General features: G+C 44.5%; 2 protein-coding genes across 17 annotated transcripts in view; one reads left to right on the top strand and one right to left on the bottom strand.

The window, feature by feature from the left end:
* Positions 1–4,535, top strand: part of LOC118427525 — a 5,860-nt gene extending 1,325 nt beyond the window's left edge. Inside the window, exons 2-3 of one of the 2 annotated variants that reach the window (XM_035837363.1) lie at positions 3,034–3,475; positions 4,280–4,535. In XM_035837363.1, the coding sequence (XP_035693256.1) occupies positions 3,244–3,475; positions 4,280–4,440 (393 nt within the window). In that variant the 5' untranslated portion in view covers positions 3,034–3,243 and the 3' untranslated portion in view covers positions 4,441–4,535. Of the gene's footprint in view, positions 1–3,033; positions 3,476–4,276 lie in introns of both variants that reach the window. The other variant, XM_035837362.1, reaches the window with a different exon arrangement.
* A 1,807-nt stretch (positions 4,536–6,342) lies between these two features.
* Positions 6,343–21,606, bottom strand: LOC118427304 (zinc finger CCCH domain-containing protein 13-like). Of its 15 annotated transcripts, none has more exons than XM_035837015.1 (15): positions 21,503–21,606; positions 20,356–20,593; positions 18,797–18,942; positions 17,983–18,106; positions 17,361–17,556; positions 16,630–16,766; positions 15,910–16,016; positions 15,302–15,460; positions 14,204–15,036; positions 13,555–13,620; positions 12,668–12,950; positions 9,483–11,935; positions 8,696–8,908; positions 8,103–8,281; positions 6,343–6,784 (listed from the first exon to the last, which is right to left on the bottom strand). In XM_035837015.1, exons 2-15 carry the CDS (start codon positions 20,527–20,529, stop codon positions 6,629–6,631), a joined length of 5,226 nt encoding a protein of 1,741 aa, XP_035692908.1. In that variant the 5' UTR covers positions 20,530–20,593; positions 21,503–21,606; the 3' UTR covers positions 6,343–6,628. The 15 variants fall into 15 exon arrangements, with proteins under 15 accessions (XP_035692908.1, XP_035692912.1, XP_035692910.1 ...); XM_035837019.1 differs by having other exon boundaries at positions 8,696–8,905; XM_035837017.1 differs by having other exon boundaries at positions 9,483–11,932.
* Between the last annotated feature and the right edge of the window lie 638 nt (positions 21,607–22,244).

Genomic DNA, 22,244 nt, shown 5'->3' with positions numbered 1-22,244 from the left:
AAATATTATAGCTCAGGCTTAGGTCACAATTCACACCCGGGGCCCGGCCGGGATGTTTAAAGAAACGAAAAATTAAAATGTATACCTAGAAATATACGCATGTAATTTCCAAGAATCTTATGTTGACATTTCGTGTATTTTGATGTCCTTTATTTCATTCTTTTCCCTCCCGAAAGCTACCCGGTCGGGCCCCGGGATGGCAATTGTGACCTAGGCCTCAGGGGCACGATATAACTCCCAACCATATGCATGGTCTGGGAAACGTCGGAAGGACATAGTCCGCTATGTTTAGCAGAAGCTTAAGACAGACATACATTACACAATTACCTATCACCTGCATGTAACATCGTGTTATTAGAATCATCAGCCCAACACTCTTCCAATTTTTCAAAATTAGAACGACTACAGCATAGACATTTTGAACAATTGTAATTATGAATAACTTTGAACCCTTTGTGGTCCGTCCAATTTCCTGTATATGTTTGTTACATCACACTATTAACGATCTGTACCTACCCAGTAGGGGTTCGTCATGCGATTCTTCAAGATCCACGGTCTTGACGCAGTCGAAGTGTGAGTGTTGTAGGACAGGACGAATAGCTAGCAGAATCGCCAAGCTAAGTGTGGAAACGAATAAAGCGGTGACAACTTAGCGTTCCCTTTCAAAGGTTGTGTTAAGAGCAGCGGTAATTTAGAGTTAGGACTGGTGGGTTCCGTAAGGCCACACCGACTTGATTTTATGGATGACTTCCTCTGGAGACTCCAAACTAATGCGCCCGGGCGAAAAAAAAAGATCCAAAAGAAAAATAGAAAGTGCTGCTAAACCAGAGGACTAAACATCCAGACCATTCTTTCGCAGGCTTGGTTTGTAGACATATGTTAACCTCCAATAAGACTATACGACACAATCGTCGCTATTTCAATAATGTCTTTATTGCAATTCCCCCTTACCCTGGAGAGCAGATCTTCTGGCAAGCATAAAATCCAGATTGACCAGGGATGCTATCGAGTGACATGTGGCTACATTTTTTTAAATTTTTGGAGAACAGGCGAAAATCAATGTGCGCGAGGATGCCATCCATAAAATTAAGTCAGTGTGGCCTGAGAAAAAACATTAGCTTACACTTCCTACCGGTGGGAAGCTCTGATCAGAAACACGTATCAAACCTGCATTCCGCAACGTAACAGGCCTTGAATACCTAATGCAGGTCCGGAAGGGCGTAAGAACTAACTCCAAAGGTCCTGGTATTCATTTCTTGGAAAAGAGACATCCGATCCGTATAATTGTTCTGTAGTCATGGTCTCTTATAAGTGTATCAATATCACGTACTATATGTATCGGACAACAGGAAGAATAGCTAGCAGAGTCGCCAAGCTATGTGTGGATACGAATAAAGCGGAGATAACTTGGCGGTCCTTTTCAATGGAGGGAGGTTGTTTTAGGATTATAGCGGTAATTTGGAGCTAGTACTGGTGAGTTTCGTAATACCCCTGTCACATTTGGCGAAAATCGATCGGACGACGATTCTGCGGCAATCGCCCGAGCCTCGCTTATGATTATAACTTTATTGCACTACAATGGTTCAAAGTACAAAGCATGGCCTGTATGTGACAGGGCCGGTTTTCATGTGAAAAAATACGCGCAACCCTCTGTCGATCTTAGACATGGCCGATCTTCCATCGATACGCCCGAATATCGTGGATAATGTGACAGGGGTTTGAGGAAAGAAAGCCTTAGCTTACACTTCATACAGGTGGAAAGAGCGCTGTGATCAGAAACGCATTAAATGTATTAAACCTGCATTCCTCAACAAAAACGTAAAAGGCCTTAAATGTCAATACTAATGGAGGCCCAAAAGGGCGTAAGAATTAACACCAAAGGTCCTTGTATTAACTTCTTGGAAAACAGTCATCCGATCCGTTTGACTTTTGCTTGGACCGAGTAAAACCAAATCTAGAACACTCTATTTGCAATTAAGACTTACTTCCTTTGGCCTACTGTCTAGCGTGTATGTCACAGATTAGATCCTTTCCTATGTTGCTATGGTGTATATATGCAGTGATGAAGGAACTGCTTAATCTTTGGGCATTTCTTCCATAAGCCAAGTACTCACAACTTAAACCCTCCGTGGATCAATGACTTTAAAGATAAATATTGTCACTGGTGAGGATCCAATAAAATGTCTTGCATTACATGCAAGCCCCTTTCTCAGTAGATGTCGAGACCCAAACCATACAAAGCCACGTTTCTTGACACTAGGTGCAGTAGCTGGTATATGGCTGTCACCTTTTGAAATCGCCGCATTTCACTTCTAGATCTACAATTACAACTACACTCGTGGCTACCTCACTAGTGCCACTTTAACATTACATTAGTACAAGCAAGGCACGACAGACTTTAACATTTTCAGTATTTTCTTGTCATGTTGACCATCTCTTGAGTTTTTTTTTCAGTTTCGAGATGAAGCGAAAATCAGTGCGTGCTGAGTGATGCCATCCATAAAGTTTACTTGAAGTGGGTTTAAATCGATTTTGATAATCACATAGATCGTCCACAACATACCATGCTAGTACTTGCCTATCTAATCTTTGTAAGTTACCATGGAACCACCGCGAACACTCCGTTTTCCCAAATTGAATCCCCACCGCGAACTTGAAATGAATTTACAGATCATCCGAAAGTCGGAAAGATGCCACGCGTGCTGTCGCTGTGCCCTGGTGCTGTCCGTGGTACTGATTGTTGTGCTGTCTAGCACGGCTGCCCAGGGCAGCTTGGGCTGGATTTGCGGCCGCTCCATCATGAAATAAACATTGTTTTTGTTCACATAGATCATCCGAAAGATGCCACGCGTGCTGTCGCTGTGTGCCCTGGTGCTGTCCGTAGTGTTGATTGCTGTGCTGTCCGGCACGGCTGCCCAGGACAGCTCGGGCCGGATATGCGGTGGTTCCATCATGAGATAAACATTGTTATTGTTCACATAGATCATCCAAAAGTTCCATCATAAAATAATCATTGTCAATGTTCACATATAGATCATCCGAAAGATGCCACGCGTGCTGTCGCTGTGTGCCCTGGTGCTGTCCGTGGTTCTGATTGCTGTGCTCTTCGGCACGGCTGCCCAGGGCAGCTCGGGCCGGATGTGCGGCCGTTCCATCATAAGATAATCATTGTGTTCACATAGATCATCTGAAAAATCCATCATGAAATAATCATTGTTTGTGTTCACATAGATCATTCGAAAGATGCCACGCGTGCTGTCGCTGTGTGCCCTGGTGCTGTCCGTGGTGTTGGTTGCTGTGCTGTCCGGCACGGCTGCCCAGGGCAGCTCGGGCCCGATGTGCGGTCGCCTGCTGGTGCGACGGTTTCAGCGGCTGTGCATGGACCTCAGGCGGCGCCGCAGCGTCGATGACACCGACCAATCCCTGATGTCACGTCTGACACCCCATCTCGCTCTGAGCACCCATTGGGAAAATGGTGAGCACTAGTATCGTTTAAAGAACGTCACAAAGAAGGCATTCACCCTGACCTCTCACTGTGGTTATACCTATAGTCCTATATTGTAGAAGTCAGTTAATTGCACAACGGATAACCGCATCCTTCTGTTATTTGAACGGAATTTCAAAATCCCGTGGTGGTGCAGTCCGGCTTGATAACTTCGTTTTGTTGCACCATCCAATAATTACACGAAGTACGCTGGCAAATCAGGTGTGCAATACGGCTTATACTGTGCATCTAATAGTGTGAATGAATATTGTTATGGCTTCGCATGGAGTATTTCGTTTGGCTATTGGCTACAAATTGTGTATACTGTTTTTAAACTAGTAGCAATACTTATCAATGCGGGCGTCACGAGTTTGATTCTTGGCACTCCTGGGCCTTGACGCCGTGTTCTTGGGAAAGGCAATTTACACGACTTTCTTTGCTCCACCTGTGTAAAATGGCTGTCTGATGACTTAGGTTGGGTAGGTAAAACACGGTGAAAATATTTGAAAGGCTGATGCATAGCACTTTTAAACCTTGCACCCGACGGATCTGTTTAACTGATTAAGGTAGCTTTTTAATCTTCATCTCGTATTCGTGTTTTAAACGTGCCCCTTTTCAAAGTGTTTTTGTGCGAAATAAAGATGATGTTGTACACGTATGGGCTCCGCCCTCAAATACCATGCCCTAGACATGGTGGATTAACAACCCATTGCCCGAAAATACTTTTGGACTTTCACCCTTTTACCAAAAAGGCGATCGTCCATGTTGATCTCCTCTTTCTTTTGGCCCCAGCAGTGGCAGAGACCGAACCAGAGCGCGGCCTCCAGCTGAAGAACAAGCGGGACCCCGACTCGGACACCCCGGCCACCGACATCTTCGACGTCTGCTGCGAGCGAGGCTGTTCCACCGAAGAGCTGGTCATCTACTGCGGAATTTGGCACGGTGGAGCTTTCTAATGTACCAAACCAGCTCCTATGGATGATATATAGTAGAGTGGACTCATTCCTCAGCTAACCGACACCAAGGCAGAATGCACTGGAAAGGTATATAAGTGCAAACTTCACTGTACTTCTGTCATTTAGCCTCTAGCCACTGAAGAAGCTGTACATAGCGAAACAAGTTTCGCCGACAGGCTGAATGAAAGTTCAAAACTTGAACTATGCGGCTCCAAATGTCTTTCAGAGGGACGACTGCAATGTACAAGATGTCGGTAGTTTGAGGAATGAATCTTCTCTACTACATACGGCTCCTGCGGGTGATTTAAGGGCCACCAGTCCATAGACAGAAGCCCAGTTAAGACGGACAAGCACCAGAATGCATGCGCGAAGCACATAAATTGTGCTCTCGGATAATCAACATCTACATAGAATTAAATGTGCTTTTCTTCCTTAGTTTTTTTTTTTGCGTAAAAATTATCATCACAGTTAGAAGGAAGGTAAGGTTATGAAGTGCGTTCGGTACACAAGTAATCTTTTATGAAAAATGATGATATCTACCTTCTGTAGCTATTTGATCAACATCATAAATGGACTTTTGCACTTAACTATACACTGAATACCTCATTATGTTCGATGACCTATAGCTGTTACCATGGTATTATTTTGCAATAAAGATTACTCATCCTCATACACTGACCATTTTCTTTCTACTACTTGGTAAGGTCATAGTATAAACCACACGACTATGCTGTGCACTCAAATCAGCCTATGAAAACATCAAAAAACAGTGTCAGGGCCTTGGAAGAGTGTTTAAGTGTCTTCTGAAGGTGTAAGGAGGCAAAAGGGATGTTTCAAACAAATTTGACTTAACACAGTTTGGGACAGCTTGTTCTAAATCAAGTCATTTCAATAGTAGTAATAACAGCTATAGCTGCCTCAACAACCAATTGTAACCTTTTTTTCCCACGTTTGTCCCTCCATTTCAAACAAATTTGACTTATCACAGTTTGGGACAGCTTGTTCTAAATCAAGTCATTTCAATAGAAATGCAAAATAGTAATAATTCATAACAGCTTTAGCTGCCTCAACAACTAATTGTCTCCATTTTCTTCCATGTTTGTCCCTCCATTGAGAGTTTTTCAGCAAAGCACTAGGTTTTCCTCTAACTCACATCACTACACTGTTCAATTACCAGAATCAAAGTCCTTCTACAGCAACAGTTTCCTTTTCCGGACTGTCAAATTATGCTTTTTTTAAATCTAACTTAACTAAAGGACCAGCTTCATGTAAGGTGCTTTAATTTGTGGGTTTTATCACATGTAAGAGACCATTCTTTTGTAGCTGAAAAGAAAGCCACACATCTTCTGTCTACATTTTAATATAATGGGGGGGAAAAAGACAAAAATCGTATTATGGATCCAGTCACATGTGTACAATCGTCATATATCGGCAAACTGAGGGCATTCTTCAGATCTTCATGAATGAATCCTGCAAAATTCTGCCGATTTGTTAAAGAAAAGGCTGCCTTAGGTCCTTGCCAGTCGTTGGTTCTGTCACGACCTGCTTGAAAACTCTTCGACATCAACATCGTGTGACGACCAACACCGAACATTATGTTACTGCATTACCATGGCTGTCTTTAGCCATCTCATGTCCAATACGTTCTTGTTCTCATGTATCTCAAATCCGTAAATCATAATGAGTTATTTTCTAAACAAGATTTATAAATACAATCAGCATTCTGAAGACCATCTCCACATCCACAGGTAGGCATCAATGTTTTGCTTTGTAGGTTTCTTGTTCAAGCATTGCTTCCTCAAGTCAATAGTTATTATTCATCAGAGACTTAAAGTTGAATGGCAGTTCCATAACTTCCATGTACTTTTGAAAAATACAATCACCTCAGAACATTTCAAAATGGTAAAGAACTTGCTGGCCTCCAAGTTGACCAGTTTGCAACTTTCCATTTTCATTGGCCAAAAAAACACGTTCATTTGTGATGATGAATTTCAAAAAAAGTCATGAAATTGCTGGCCTCCAAGTTGACCAGTTTGCAAACTTTCCATTTTCATTGTCCAAGAAAACAACTTCACTTGTGATACTGAATTTAAAAAAAAAGTCAAGAACTTGCTGCCCTCCAAATTGACCAGTTTGCAACTTTCCATTTTCATTGGCCATGAAAGCACGTTCATTTGCGATGCTGAATTTACGAGGGGCAGGAAACGACCGGGGACTGCACGGGTTTCTCCTCAGCACTGTCAGAAGTTGTGCTGTTCCTGGTGCCACGGCGGAAAAGCTGCACGCTCAGTTTGTACAGCTCGTTGTCTACCACACCAGTGGAGTAGGGAACTGGTGGGGCAACCTGGGTGTGCATTGAAAAAAGAAACAGCAGGTCTTCAGTTACAGAGATGTCTTCATACTATCCTTAGTTAATTTGTGCGTAGCACCAGCTCTGAGACAGGAGAAGCGGGTCAATGGATCCATGCATGGATGCATGGATCAAGCCCTTCTTGTCTTATCCTTTGTTGGACCGCAGCAAAACGCCTGTTCAAAGGGAAAGTCACACGAAAAAACGCAATAAATGATATTTCAGCTGTCAATATTTGCATTTCATTCTTTAAAGATAATTATTGGCGAGAGAAGCGGTGAGTTCAACCAACGAATGCATGAATGCATGGATCCACTACGACTCAATTTAACCAAACCCTTCTATACGCCCGATGACATAATGGTGTCACCGTGGCTTAGGGGCCTACGGCACTGGCTGAAGGTAGCAATTTGCTTCTGCAGCCGTAAATCGTGGGTTCGATCCCCATTTATGACATTTTTTTTTCTTTGTTAGACAAATCTCAGGTAATGTTTTTTTAATAGAAGACAGACCAATTCAGTAAATTGATGTTTAAAAACTCTTTTTTCATGTGATTTTGTTTAACATCGAGGCTTTTTCCAAAATACGCCAGACTGACAGTTTGAGTCTGCTATGAAAATTGGAGTTACCATTTTTTAAATTTAGCATTCTAGGAACATTTAATTCTTGAATGAAAGGTATAAAAGTATGAATATGTCAACTACAAAATATTCCAAAATATACATACTCATCACACTATGAATGCTAAAGGTTAAATAAAAGTATTTGTTAACACCATCCAGTCAAAAAGATAAAATTTGGTTGGTCTTAGTCAACATCAAAGAAGGTTATACATCCAGTACACAATACAAAATTAAGTGCCTGGAGAGGTTCAGACATTACACGTGCTGAATAAACAAGAAAGCTTCTGAAAAAAGCTGGCCGGTGCGTATTTTGGAAAAAGCCTGGATGTTAAACAAAATCACATGAAAACTGAGTTTTTAAACATAGAATTACTGAATTGGTCTGTTTTCTATTAAAAAAACTTTACACAAGATCTGTCTAACCAAAGAAAAAAAAATCGTAACAGGCGGGATTCGAACCCACGATCCACAGCTGCAAAAGCAGTTGCTATCTGCACTTGGACCACTCGGCCACGCTGACTCGATGACGTAAGCAGGCGTATAGAAGGGCTATTACAGGGGTTTGCTTAAATTTGTATCCATGCACCCATCCATGCATCCAAACGAACGGTTGAACCAACCGCTTCTGTCGATTCAAAGCCGGTGCGTAATGTTAGTAAATGTTACACATACTGAAAACAACTTCCCACCTTGTCTCCCTTCTTGAGCTGCTTTCTAATCTCCAGGTCCCTTCTGGCACAGAGCGCACGGCGGCAAGGCCCCACATCACTAAGCAGGTTCTTACGCTGTCGGCGCCTCCTCATGGCAGCAAAGTTGAACGCTCCGATCGGGTGGTCAAAGATGGGGCTAGGTGGCCTTGCAGCCTCTCCTGGGAGCATTAAAAATGGTATAAGAGAGTCAAACAGATCTTAAAACTGTGCATTTTGTCAAATAGAGAATACCTGAGATAGCAACATTCTCCTACTGTTTCATCATCTAAGTAAATTACAATATGCAATATTTTCGGTCACCTTCCAGTTGATTTTTGTGAAGTTTCCATAGATTGTTACTTTTCAAACAAAGAGGATAAGTTTTCAAGATCCCACAAACCATAAGAAATTAAACATAGATTGTCAAATAGCATATACATGTATGTACAAACACACTTAGTTCTTCACATTTGTATAAATTACTACAATGCATAATGCTGTTTTCATTCACGGAGGAAATAGATAAAGCAATCCTCAGTGTCTTACTAAGGTAAAGTAACTGAATCTACAAAAAACAATTGAAAAATACTGACCTTTTTCCTTGACCTCCTCTTCTGCTGCTGCCCTACAAGCCTCCTTGACTCGAGCCATGAGTTTCTCCCCAGCCAGAGTAGGGGAGATTCCGATCCGAGCCAGCACGTGGCCTGGCTTGAACTTCTTCAGAATGGCTCCCGGCTCCTTGGGCTCCTTTGGTTTGTTGACCTGCATGAGGCTGGCCCAGTCCACCTCTATCACATCCGCTGCTTCTGGGGGACACAAAAGTGATGGAATTCTTGATTACAGTAGAGATCAAATACATTGTTTTACATTGGTACATTGTCACCTTTGACCTCTGTGTACAGAGGTAAAAGTGAGAATGGTGTTTGGTGTCTGTTTATTATGCTGTCTGTTTTTCAGTGTTTCTAAAGTTTTTTCCATAATGCTGCATGTCTTATCAAACTTAATTTTAAAGAGTGACAGAATGTAAAAGACAAAAGTTCAGGGTAGCAGGATTGACAGGAAGTTGGTGGTAGACTGAGACATTTATCAACCTTGGCTGACAGCTGACAGACATTCCAGGTCATGGGGTCAATGAGAGAGGCTACTAACACTAAGGGGGTAGTGTTTTTTGCAGCTATGTACTAGTATACTCCATTTATTGGCCATGAGTTTCTCCCCATTATATTCCATTTATTAGCCATGAGTTTCTCTGACATATTCCTTACCAAACAATGTGTCATGCAGTAATCATGTGCATTTTTCCAATTCAAGACATTACAGAATAGAAACCGAATAAAACAGATGGATAGAAACAGAAAAACAGAAGACTGAAGGATTTACCTCGTTTTTCCTCCTCCTTGTTGTCAGTCTGGTCAGCCTCCTTCATGGCCTCCTCGTCCATCATGGCGTCCAGTTCGTCGTCACTGATCGCTTCGTAGACGTCCTCCTCGGTCTGGGTTGTGGTGACCTCTGGTTCGGCAGAGGGCAGTTTCTCCTCCAGCAATTCTGCAGCAGCTCCATTGGTCTCACTGGAGGGTTTCTCTTCGGTGAGAACGGAAGAGTCAACGGACGACACTTCTTCGTACTTCTGCTGCACTTGTTCTACGGGCTCCTCTGATTTGGTTTCGGGCGCTCCCTTTTCCTCCTCTTTGTCGGTTGGCTTTGGTTCGGGGGTTTTGGTGCGGGCTTCCTCCTCTGTGCGAGTGTCCTGGGATGCGGTGCTCTTGTCGTCGCTGCTTTGCTGCTTCTTTCTCTCCCTGTCCAAGGAGCGTGGGCGCTGCTTGCGCTCTGGGCTGCGGCCCCTACGTGTACGCTTTTCAGACAGTTTGCTGGAGCGGCTGTCGTGGCTACCGCTACGCGAGCGTCTCAGTCTCTCGTACGACCGCTGACGGGGTCGCTCTCGCGACTCCTGCCGACCCCTCGCCTCCCGATCTAGAGCTTCTGAGGGGAAGTCTCTGTCAGATCTGATGTCTATGTCCGATCGAACATCTCCGCGCATGTCCCTTTCAGGACGAAGGTCACGTTCGGCTCGGATGTCGCGGTCCGAGCGTGCATCGCGCAAGTCTCTTTCAGCCCGCAGGTTCCTCACATCACGCATGTCTCTGTCCAGAGCGGGATCACTGCGATCCCTTCTGCCCCAGGGTCCTCTATCCGGCTCCAACATGTCTCTACGTTCGTCTCGTGCCCTCTCCCACGGGGAGAAGCGTGCGTCCCTTTCTCTGTCCCAGTACGGCGGAAACCGGGCATCACGATCGGCGAATCTGTCCCGATCCCTGTCAATATCCGGTGGAAGCCATCTGTCATCCCTGCCTGGGGCATAGCGATCCGCAAATCTGTCGTCCCTCTCGCGATGGTCCACAAACCGATCGTCCCGGGGAAACCGAGGATCCCAACCCCTGCCGTGGGCCAGGAACGCCTCGGGGGCGTCTCTGCTTGCAAAGCGGTCGTCCCTCCTGCGATCCCAATCGGGGACAAATCGATCCGGTCTCTCGTGAGGAGGGTAGCGGTCGTCGCGCGGCAAGTCAAAGAGTCTCGCATCTCTGTCCCTGTCGAGGTCTCTGTCCCGTTCCTGGGCTCGTCCCCTATCGGGGTCTGGGCGTCTCCGGTAGTCATCGTAGGGTGGTTCCACCGGTGGCTCCACAGGCCTGTACGGGTCTTTCCTCGAGTCTGGTGGGCTCCTCAGCCCAGGGCCTGGCTCTCTGAACATGTCATCATCATCGTCATCGCTCCAGTCTGAGAAAACATCATCCATCGGGAGTGCAGGCTTCTCCTCTGCGTGTCCTCTTCCAACACTGCCTTTGCTGTGCTTTCCTTCATCAGACCAACTGTCCGACTTTTCCCGGGATGAGACCTTTGGGGTGTCTTGATCAGACATGTCCGACTCCCCTTTGGATACCTTTCTCCTCTTTTTCCCCACCTTTTTCTTTTTCGCCTTGGGGGTCTCTGGTTTCCTCGAGTCCTCACTATCTGAGCGAGATCTCTTTCCAGCTCTCCCTCTTTCCTTCCGTTCGTCTGGCTCCTCTTCCCTTGGTTGTCTCGCAGTGACCTCATCTCTGGATCTTGCAGGGTACTCCTCTCGTGTCCTAGAAAGGGTTTCCTCCCTTGTCCTACCCGAGGATTCATCTCTAGTCCTTCCAAGATATTCCTCTCTTGTCCTTCCAGAATATTCTTCCTTTCCTCGCCCAGAAATTTCTTCTCTACCTCTTGCAGGTTGATCATCTCTACCCTTCCCAGAATACTCTTCCCTAAGTCTCCCAGAATTCTCCTCTCTCATTCTCCCAGCATGCTCGTCTTTAGTTCTACCGGCACGCTCGTCCTTAGTCCTGCCCGAGTGCTCTTCTCTACCCCTCCTGAATGTGTCTTCCGCAACTCTCCCTCCGAGCTGTTCCAGCTTTTTCTTCTTCTTGGGTGGCTTCCCTTTTTTCTTTCCCGAGTCCACACTTCCGGCACGTTCCGACGACCCCGACCGTGAAGGTTCGGAGGACTTTCGCGACTGGGTGCTTCCACGATCAACTTCTCGCACCGCTTTGTGGGCCTCCCTCTCCACCCTTGAGCCACTTCTGTCCCGGGATCTTTCCTTGACGGGAGATCGTTTTGTCTCTTCGTAGCGAGAGCGCCTGCTCTCACGCGGAGGAGTGCTAGTCTTTGACACCATGGCCACTTTGCTGGCCAGCTTGGGCTCGGGACCTTTGCCACTGTCACGGCTATCTTCATCACTGCTGGAGGAGGAGCGCTTCCTCTTGCGGGAGACAGAACGTGGCGACGATGATCGACTTTCGTCTTTAGCCTTCCTTCTGTCAAACAACAACGATAAAACCTTCATAACAGTGATGTTAGCAGCGACTTTCAGAGGACTTTAACATGCATAAGTAGCACACCACACACCAGAGACCACCTAAACATGCATTAAAAGCAAACCACTTCAACATGCATCAAAATCTAAAAGCACACCACACCAGTGAGGACCTCAACATGCACTAGTAGCACACCGTAAAAGAGACGACTTCAAGTTGCATAAGTAGCACACCACACAACACAGACAACTTTAACATGCATAAAAGCACACTGCACCACAGAGAGGACTTTAACATGCATTAGGCCACACTGACTTAATTTTATGGATGACATCCTCTAGACACCCTAAAACTAATGCGCGTGGGCGAAAAAAGAAAAAAGGCAAGAAAAGGCTGCTACACTACAGGACATCCAGGCCAGTTTTTGGTTTGTCTTACAGTTACTGTATGTTCACATCCAGTAAGACTGTAAGAGACAAATCTTTGCCATTTCAATCACATTTGTATTTGCATTTTTGTTGAGACAGAACAAGGGCGCTGCAGCCCTATGCCATGACCATGTGCCCCCTACCCTGGAGACAAGACCAATAAGCATGAAATTCTGATTGATATGGGGACTGATATGTGGCCACATTTTTTTGGTGTGGGGGAAAACTAGCAAAAATCAATGCGCGCGTGGATGTCATCCATAAAATCAAGTCAGTGTGGCCTTAGGAGCACACCACACCACACCTGTCCTTATTGTCCTCATGCCGTGCAGAGCTTCCCCGATCCCTCGCCTCCCAATCCTTGCGAGCTTCCCCATAAGCCTCTCGATCCCCGCCGCGTGCATCCCTCTCGCCAAAGCCGTGCGCGCCAGCCCTGCCATGCTCAAAGTCAGGCCGAGCCCCGCGCCTGTCATACCTGCCACCAAAGTCGCCCTCGCTGTACCTGCTCAGGGAGGGGCGGTCCCTGTCATCCTCACGATCCCGGTCGGGCAGGCTGTCCTTGTAGCCTCCGGGCCTTCTGCCTGCATCTGGAGGGAAATTTCATTGTCAATTTGAAGAGAGAGAACAGATGCAGGGTTTGTTGTGGCTGATAGGAATGCTCTTTATTCACTCAGGTTCTTCTCACACAAATCCCTCTTTAGTCCTACAGTCGGTGTGTTTTAGCTATTCTTCAGCATCCCCTCATTTTTATCTAAGCGAAAGTGACAGAATATTGGAACCTTAGTGGGGTCGTGTGTCATAACTGCAGGGTGTTTAGCCTTAAACCTAGAGGTCCTGGGTTCAAATCCTGTCATACTACTGATCTTGTACCCTTAGGAAAGACATTTTACATGACTTCCCTCATTCCACCCAACGGTACAAATGGGTACCTGACTCCAGTTGGGGAGGAAAAAGGCAGAGGATGGAAAGAGATGGGATCTGCCTTTCAGTGGACAACAACTTGCTGCATCTATGGCCAGTGCCAGGCTGTGAATATGAGACTACCGTAACCTTTTTTTAAGGTTCATACAAAAGGCATGTCAGGAATTATAGATTGAGGTCAAAACAAGAGTGAGACGACACACTAAGACTACAACATTAAAGGACACTACAGACACGAGTGTGTTACATGCATTGATAAAATGCCATTACCTCTCTCAAAGCCCCTGTCTCGGATTCTGTCATCTGCATAAACACTGGTGTCTTGTCCTCTCCGATCTGGAAGTGGTTGAAAAATGAGCTGTTAGTCATAGATTTCCTCAAATTTCTGATCGCCCTGGTAACCAAACTTTCTTGTCTAATCTTCATCAATGGGTGAAATTAGTCTTAGCAAGGATGACAACAACTTGCAAATTTCTTGTCAATCTTGAATAGTAAATAATTCATTCATTCATTCATTACAAAACCTTTTAGCCCAACTGGGCTAATCTTCCAAGGTTCACAACATTTCTAAACTACATACATTTAAAAATACAGAGTGCAACAAAACAATCAGAGAATTGACAATAGGAGCGAAGTGTCTATCATCAACATTTCAGAATTCCATCCTTGAACATATCTAAATGGTGGTATAATTTCATTAGAAAAATGTCAATTTTCAACATTGGAGTCTATGCCTTTACAATAAACTTGCAAATTCAAATCAACCCTATCTAACATTGCAAGAAAAACAAGATTGTATAATATCATTTAATGTCATTTAAAGACAAAGACAATTTGAAAAGAAAGATGTCATTTTGGAATGTTTCAAGGAAAGAAAACTGGGCATGAGGATGTGTGCTTGCCATGTTGGATACAGTACATTTACCGTCATATCTCTGTGATCCAGTCTGCCTATCTGGCGACCGAGACCTCTGCCTGGGTGGGGGTGATTCTCTAAGCCTGGGAGGGGGGGAGGCTCGTCCTCTCGGAGGGGGAGATCCACGACCCTTCCATTGTGGAGGAGACAGTGACTTCCTGCGCTGTACTGGGGGTGAAGGGGATCGGCGACGGGATGGTTGGGGTGGTGAACGTCGTCTCTGTGGCGGTGATACTGATCGCCTCTTCTGGGGTGGGGAGGGGGAGCGTCTCTTGGGGGGTGGGGATTGTTGCCGTCTTCTGGGTGGCGGGGACGGAGATCGACGTCTTTGGGGGGAGGGGGAGTGTCTCCGAGGAGGGGAGGGGGATCTGCGCCTCTGGGGAGGAGAGGGCGTTGCACGTCGTCTTGGTGGGGGGGAGGGGGACCTCTTTCTGGGGGGTGGGGACCGTCCCCTCTTGGGCGGCGAGGTTGACCTACGGCGTGCAGGTGGCGAAGGAGATCGGTTACGCCTTGGCGGGGGAGAGGGGGTTCTACGCCGCTGTTTTGGCGAGGGGCTGCGGCGCTTCTTCGCAGGGGAGAGAGACCGGCGTCTGGAAGGTGGGGATTGGTGTCGAGTTTTCACCGGGGATGGGCTTCTCGGTTTTGGTGATGGACTCTTCCTCTTGGAGGGAGGAGATAGAGTTCTTCGCTTCTGAGGGGGAGGAGAGTAAGATCTACGGGAAGTTCTTGGGGCAGGAGAGGCCTTTGCCTCTGGACTCCGTGGCGGAGGGGAATGCTCTTTCTTGCTTTCGCGCTCGACTGGTTTCTCCTCCGTCACACTCTTGCTGGCCTTTTCCCTGAAATAATTACAAGGTGGTGAGGTACATATAGGTTAATAATTAGAATCATTAGATGTGTACCATTTCATTGTATGTCCTGGCTTTAACAGCATCTTATACAACTGTGACAATTTCCGACAAAATAAGCATTCAGTCATAGTCATTTGAACGCACAAAAAGAATGTGTTGTTGGATTTTCATTCAATTCATGGCACCTAAATTTGAATCAATGTTAGGTTGGCCATTCTATTAGCTATGAAGCTTCTATATAGTTATTACTCACTTTTTCTTCTTCTTGCCTTCCTTTTTCTCCCGCCCCTTTTCACGAGACGTTGCCCGTTCCATCGGCATTGCGGGGGGTGGGGGAGGTGGTGGGGGGGTCGGGGTCCGAGGGCCCCTCTTCTTCCGAGCCGGGCTCTTCTCGGGCGGAGTTTTTGGACCTCTGTTGAACACAGAATCCAGAGTGGTAGGTGAGATCTCATGAAAAACACTGAGTATAATTCTTAATTAGCATATATATAGAGTCCATGGCATGAAGGGATACGACTGCAAAAGATGCTGCATAGCCCTGCTCACAACTTCTGCAATGGCGAAGCTTTCCTTAACTGAGGTTTCTACTTTTACAGGCATGGCAATCAGAGAATCAGCTTTACCTAAAGAAAAAAATTAGGAGATTCTCTGATTAGCTGACAGATGGTTACAGTTAAGGCTGTTCATAGGACAATGCTCAAGAGTTTTTAAGGACTCAATGTACTGATCTCATTTTTAGATGATTCAAGATGTACTTTCTAGTTACTCAAGTATTATTTCATAAAGGCAATGAAATTGCAACGTCAAAATTCTTGGTGTGATGAAAGCAAAACATTGTATAGTAAAATACTGGGCACATACTTCCGCTTTTCCTCTGCTATAGGAGGAGTCTTGGGCCCCTTCTTGCTTTTCTTCTTTGGCACTTCTTCGGCAGATGAGGAAGATGAGCTCTCTCGCACAGGAGAGACCTGGAGATGCAAATTATCAGTCGAGTCAATATCAAACTTGTAATCTCTAGAAATCTGCTACAAATTCCAAATTTCTTCAATTGTCTACAGATTCAAATTTCAACTATTTAATTTTCATTTATTGCAATGTTAACTGTAAAACTTAAATTGCTCTAAAATTGTCTGATTTCACATTCTTAAAGTCCTTATGTCACCAATGACACTGAAATACAATGTACAATAGTTCCATTCCTTTGAGAAGCAAATAGCGTATAATTATTGCGATTACATACAATCACAAGATTCTGAGATTGCGTGGCGTAATTGGCAGCGCTTTGGGCTCAGGCCGAATAGGTCCTGAGTTCGAAACCTGCCATGTCTCCGATCTTGTGCTCTTGGGAAAGGCACTTTACATAACTTTCCTCACTTCAGTCATGTGAAAAATGAGTACCTAGCTTCGGCTACGGCGGTCCCTCGGATAGGATGTTCCGTGTTCCCGTGTTCGGGGAGAGCCACTCCTCAAGCATATTTAAGTTACTCATATTTTCCTTGGAATCTTATCAGGAACTGTTGTACTCCAGTGTCAATGGTGGCATAAGCACTTGAAGTATGATGATGTCATGATTATACAAACCTTTCCTACCTTCTTCTGTATGATGATCTCTTCGCGTTGCTCGCGCTCTCGTTGTTCCATCAGTTCCAACTCTCGCTGCAGCCGCTGCCGCCGCATCTCCAACGTCAACTCATGTTCGTAATCCAGGTCGTCCCAGACTGGAGGTGAAAGGTACAGGACAAACATTACTTAAACTGGATAAGAAGACGGTACCACCAATGGCTCCACCTCTAAGGCCATGTTGATTTTTGGCCATTAAAAAAAAGGTTTTGACCATACTGTACATCGTACAAAGAAGCTGCAAAATGAGCACATATGTCGTAGATTGTAAACAAGGTATCGGATAACAGATAACTAATGTCATAGAATGGGAAAGTAAAAATTAAGCCAAAGAATATGATGTGAAAGAACAAAAATAAAAAAAATCTATTGTTGTTAGGGGTGGGTACCAGTACAGAAAATGTGTTTTTTTGTGCACTGGAATCAGTTTTGGGGTTCCCAGAGGATGTCAACGGAACCATATAATCAAATCAACATTGCCAAAGGTCATTGCAGTCAACATTTGCTCAGTGGAGAACTTTTAGTATAAGATTGTGAGTGGTGAAATATTACACATTCTACCTTGATTCTAGTAATATTGAATCTCATGCAAATGTCAAACATGCTCAGAATCTAATCTAACTTTTGTTCTGTCAAACACTGCACCTACAGCTACAAAGTCCCATCTAAGGGACTCATTATTCCCCACTAACCATCATCCTCCAGTGGTCTGTCCCAATCTACCCCCCTCTCCTCACCCCCCGACTGGTCCGTGTCGCTCTCAGGGCTGCGCGGTCCCGCGATCACCACCGGGCTGATGTTCTTCGCCTTCAGGCGGCCCTCCAGGTCTCTCTCGCCACCCTTTTTTGACTTCGAGCGGCTACGCTCGCTGGACGACTCTGCTTTCTGCTGCAATAGACAAACAAATATTCACTCTAGCTGAGATAAGAAAAGGCAAGGAAGAAGATCTCCCACTGAGATAAAAAGGAAAGGAAATGATCTTGATCCAGTTTTAGCTCACTGAACAGTTAGTCTTCCACTTGTTGTGACAGAGAAGAAAGACGCTATGTACAGTATTTCTTAGGTTCATTGTACCATGAAAATCCCTAACAGTGGACAACGGCTTAAGGACTGAGGACTGCAACCCTTAGAGGTGTTGTCTATGAAGCTTCCGATTTTGCTTATAGTTCAGAATGAAGGCAACTTTTTTTGTCAAACTTTTTTTATTTGCATGCTCACATCAATATTGGCGTTTCAAGAGGACGTCATTCATATACTCAAATCAACATGGCCTAAGTTGTATCCTGTATTTGATGAAGAGATTTCTTGCCACACCTTGGGTGACTGGGAGCCGTCCTTACGACTGCTGCGTGTCTCCCTTGAGCTGCCGCTCTCGGACGCTCCTCCTGATCCTCGTTTGTTCCTCATCTTGGTCCTGAGGTCCTCCACCTCCTCACCTCTGGAAAAACATGAAACCATCTTTTATGTACAGGACTGTCTGGTCAATATCTATTTGGTTGCCATAAGACGTGCAGTCAATTAGTAAGTCCTAGTTCCAACAGGTGCTTCTTATGTGTACAATGTAGTTTGTAAATACTTGCTGTATATGTACATGTAGATATATGTTTATGTAGGTTGTATGTCCTTCTTTTTAAGTTAAGTCCAGAAATATTTGCTGCTTATCATGTATTTATCATGTATGTTAGCTTAAGGACTGAATTAAGTATCAAAGTATCCATTTCAGTATCTAAAACACTGGCTCTCTTCTAATGGAACCAATACAAATGGTAGGAGGAAAATGTTGAATGGTATAAAACTGTAGTTAAACCAGAATACTGCTCCCACTTTCTTTGTAAAGCAAGAATACCTTAGGTTATGACTTACCAATTTATCTTTTAAGAAAGTCAAGTGACAAGTCACTTATGGATTGTAATTTACCAATTATCCCTTACCTTTTAAGAAAGTCAAGTGACTTGTGTCAGTTGTTTATTGTTTTTTTTAAACATGGGACTGTTACAGTTTGTAATGGTTACCCTGAACAACTGCAACTGTTGGAAAACCTACCAGATTCATGATTCAGAAGTAATTATCAAATATGCAGGTATTCGAACCACTATAATATTAACCAAACACAGTTGAAAATACGAACCTGTCTCGATAAGATCCTCTGTAGCTGCGGGTTCTCCCACTGGGGCTCTGGGAGGTGGGATGCACGAAACGACACGTGTTACCAAACGGACATTGCCCGTCCTGCACCCAGTACTTGCAAGGGTCGCTACTACGCTCTCCTGACCTCTGCAACATTATCAAATGCAACTTACAATAGATACAGGTAGTTTTTAGCCTGGGTACCGTCCAGGTAGCAGTTCGCTCCTATGTTTGCTTCTGTTACCCGTCTGGAGACCTGCGCATTCAAACCGTTTAGTGGTAACGTTAGTTTATGAGCGTGTTAAGTAATGTAATTAATTAGTAAGTAATTAAGCAGGAAAACGTATTTTGAGCCCTGGTTCCAATGATCACTCAAAGCCATTTCTTAATTTGCTCATGTGTACAGACCAATTAGTACCCCTATCCAAAATTTGGACGATTCCAGATGTTAGCGGTGTGAAGGTTGCTAGACGGAACTGCAGAGAAGCGGCTGTAGCTAGTGTATATTTGAAATGTTAGAGCGATAAACATCAGAGCAAACTACTTTCCGGATGGTATCCAGGCTAGGTAGTTTTACCTTCGAAGATAGTTTAAAGATTTGGCTTTTGGCAAGTCGACACCAACTTGACGTAACTTGTGTCAGTATATATATTTATGTGTATTTCATTAAACCCAAAAGGCTAGTTAAAAGCATACTACTTACACACTTATACTTATGTGCTTGTGGGATGTGTAGCTTATTTGTCGTACTTCAATATGGCCCCAAGAAAACCAGCAGACAGGCTTCTAAATGTTGGCACTAGTTCAAATTTTGATTGGGAAAGAAGAACATTGTGATTATATTACCTACAGTATAGGCTATACAGTTATACCAATATAGCTTCTTTGGTTACATAGTTTTCCCTAAGATCATGATGTAAAAGTCAAGATTACACTTTCTGTATTCAGTTTTTGGAGTTTGAATTTCAAGTTTTAGATTAGAAGCCATTGTCTCTAATGTTCTACAAACCCCATTCCATTCATTATCAAGTGTTTTTTTTTCTTTCTCAAAATGGCACATTGATTTGAATTCAAAATACTAAAACTGGTCCTTTACAAATGACTACAACTGGTTTAATAGCCAGGCATGCTGCTTGCATACAGGCGTCATTTGGATACGCTTTTCATAAAATAACAAAAAATTGGATGCAGTAAATGCCTTTACACTGGAGAGCAGATCCTCTGACAAGCATGACATTCTGATTGACCAGGGATGCCACAAGGTAATTTGTGGTCATAGTCTTTCACAGTAATTTTGCAACTCAGGATACCTTAGAATTACACAATTTTAACTTAAAATTCTCAAAAACTCTGCACCATGAAATGTGGATGCCCCCGGACCCCCTACAACACTTGGAATTACACAATTTTAACTTAAAATTCTCAAAAACTCTGCATCATGAAAGGTGGATGCCCCCAGACCCATAGTGGCGCCTATAATATCACTTACCGCGTGTCACCAAGACATTTGGACTCCCTGTAATAAAATCCTACCTAAAAGCCTAGACTACAAGCACTCACCTCTCTTCTGGCTGCACCTGGGCCTAACCGCTCAAACACGCTGGGCCTTCGCCCGCTGGGCTGCTCGGGCTGCTGGGATTGCGACTGGGACTGCGAACTTGACGAGGACGCTCCTGACTCGGCCACGATCTTGGAACTGTCCACGGTGACCTTTCGCTTGACTCGCCCGGACATGGCACACCGTCGCACCGGAATGGGTCAACGCACGCGCACAGCAAGTCTGTGTCTCACCGGCTTCCTGGGAAAATAAAGAATTTCACATTTAGATAGAGTCTCCACTCCAGAGGTGTTGCCAAAAACAAGACATGGTACACCGTCGCACCGGAAAGGGTCAACTCACGCGCACAGCAGGTCTGTGGGTCACCGACTTCCTGGGAGAATAAATAATAACGTTACCACTATGACACGCCATAGAGTCTCCACCCAGGAGGCGTTGCTAAAAACAAGAAATAACATTGTAATTCTCTGTCACACCGGAATGGGTCAAGACACACGCACAGCAGGTCTGTGTCTCACCGACTTCCTGGGAGAATAAACAATACCGCATTTAGAGTCTCCACCCCAGAGGTGATGTCAAAAACAAGAAAAAGCACTCTAAATCTTCTATCTTTGGCACTGGTTTTAACTTTTATTTTTCCTAATCAATGTCAACAAAAGAAAGACTACATTGATTTAGAATGAGAACACTGGTATGAGCTTTGACAGTTAATCCGTTTGAATGTCAGTTACCACCATCATTTGCGCTTACGTGAATGTATCAATGAATTTCAAAGAGACAAGGAAGTAGATACTTGTAAGTTGTAGAGCTTCCTCCAGATTTATGACAAAGCAGCATTACAATGTTATAACACAGCAGCTGATTTGCACAAATTAATCCTTAATCAATCTACTTCCTCATCAACTTTAATAAGGGGCAGCAATAGTCGACAGCAAAGACAGATTCATTTAATCTTCCTACACAAAATTCCATGGATCCCAAAGAGACGCAGAGATTTTTCCTCAAAAACACTCCATCTAAATCAGCCATATGTAAGTTTCTACTACATCCAATGAACGTTTTCTCTCCATGGAAGTGAACTATACTATGTATTCTACTATTGCATGAGAGATCTCTGTGCTACGTTGCCAGTTTGAGTACAAAATTTACCTGTGTCTTGAAAAGGTATGTCGAACCCGAATTTTTCACCTGGGAGGCGCCATTGTATATCACGTGACCGCTTGGACTAGCGCACTTCTTGACAGGGGTGACGCGGTAGCATAGTCATCATCATCGGTCGGCTGCGACGCAGGCGACTGTAAGTTTCTTCCAAGACCTTCTGTCGGCAGCTAGATGACTGATTTGCTTCGCGGAGATCTGGTCATTGTAATCTCCTAGGAGCTGTAGCATAGTAAAAGTTGTACATTCTCATATAAACTTTTTCAGTGTTACTGTGATGAAATCATCCAAACTGTTAATGTTTGCCTAGTAGCTAGTTATGCGACAGATACATTTTAAACATCCAGTCAATTGACGCCGACATCTTGAGATTTTGACAACTTCTGATCCTCATATTGTTTCCACTCGGACAGGTACAAGGCTGCAGTACCAGCAGGTATTACTAGTTGGCGCTTCAATGCCGTCAAGCTATAATGCCGAAATGCAAATGCTTATATCTCTGGTTGTGGTATATGTTATATTATCATATAGCCAGGCGCCGCGGACCAATCAGAAGGCCCCGTTCCACGTTGGTTATGACGCCGTAACACGTAGATTCAGGCCAGGCAGGTGGTATCGCTCCCCTGATTGGTCAGAATGAATGATTTGCATCGACACCGGTGCCAGTGTCGATGCAAATCGACACCGGTGCCGGTGTCGATTCATTCTGACCAATCAGGTGAGCGATACCACC

This window comes from Branchiostoma floridae, chromosome 12 (genome assembly GCF_000003815.2).
Source record: "Branchiostoma floridae strain S238N-H82 chromosome 12, Bfl_VNyyK, whole genome shotgun sequence".
Classification (NCBI taxonomy): domain Eukaryota; kingdom Metazoa; phylum Chordata; class Leptocardii; order Amphioxiformes; family Branchiostomatidae; genus Branchiostoma; species Branchiostoma floridae.
This window is presented reverse-complemented; position numbering and strand designations above follow the sequence as displayed.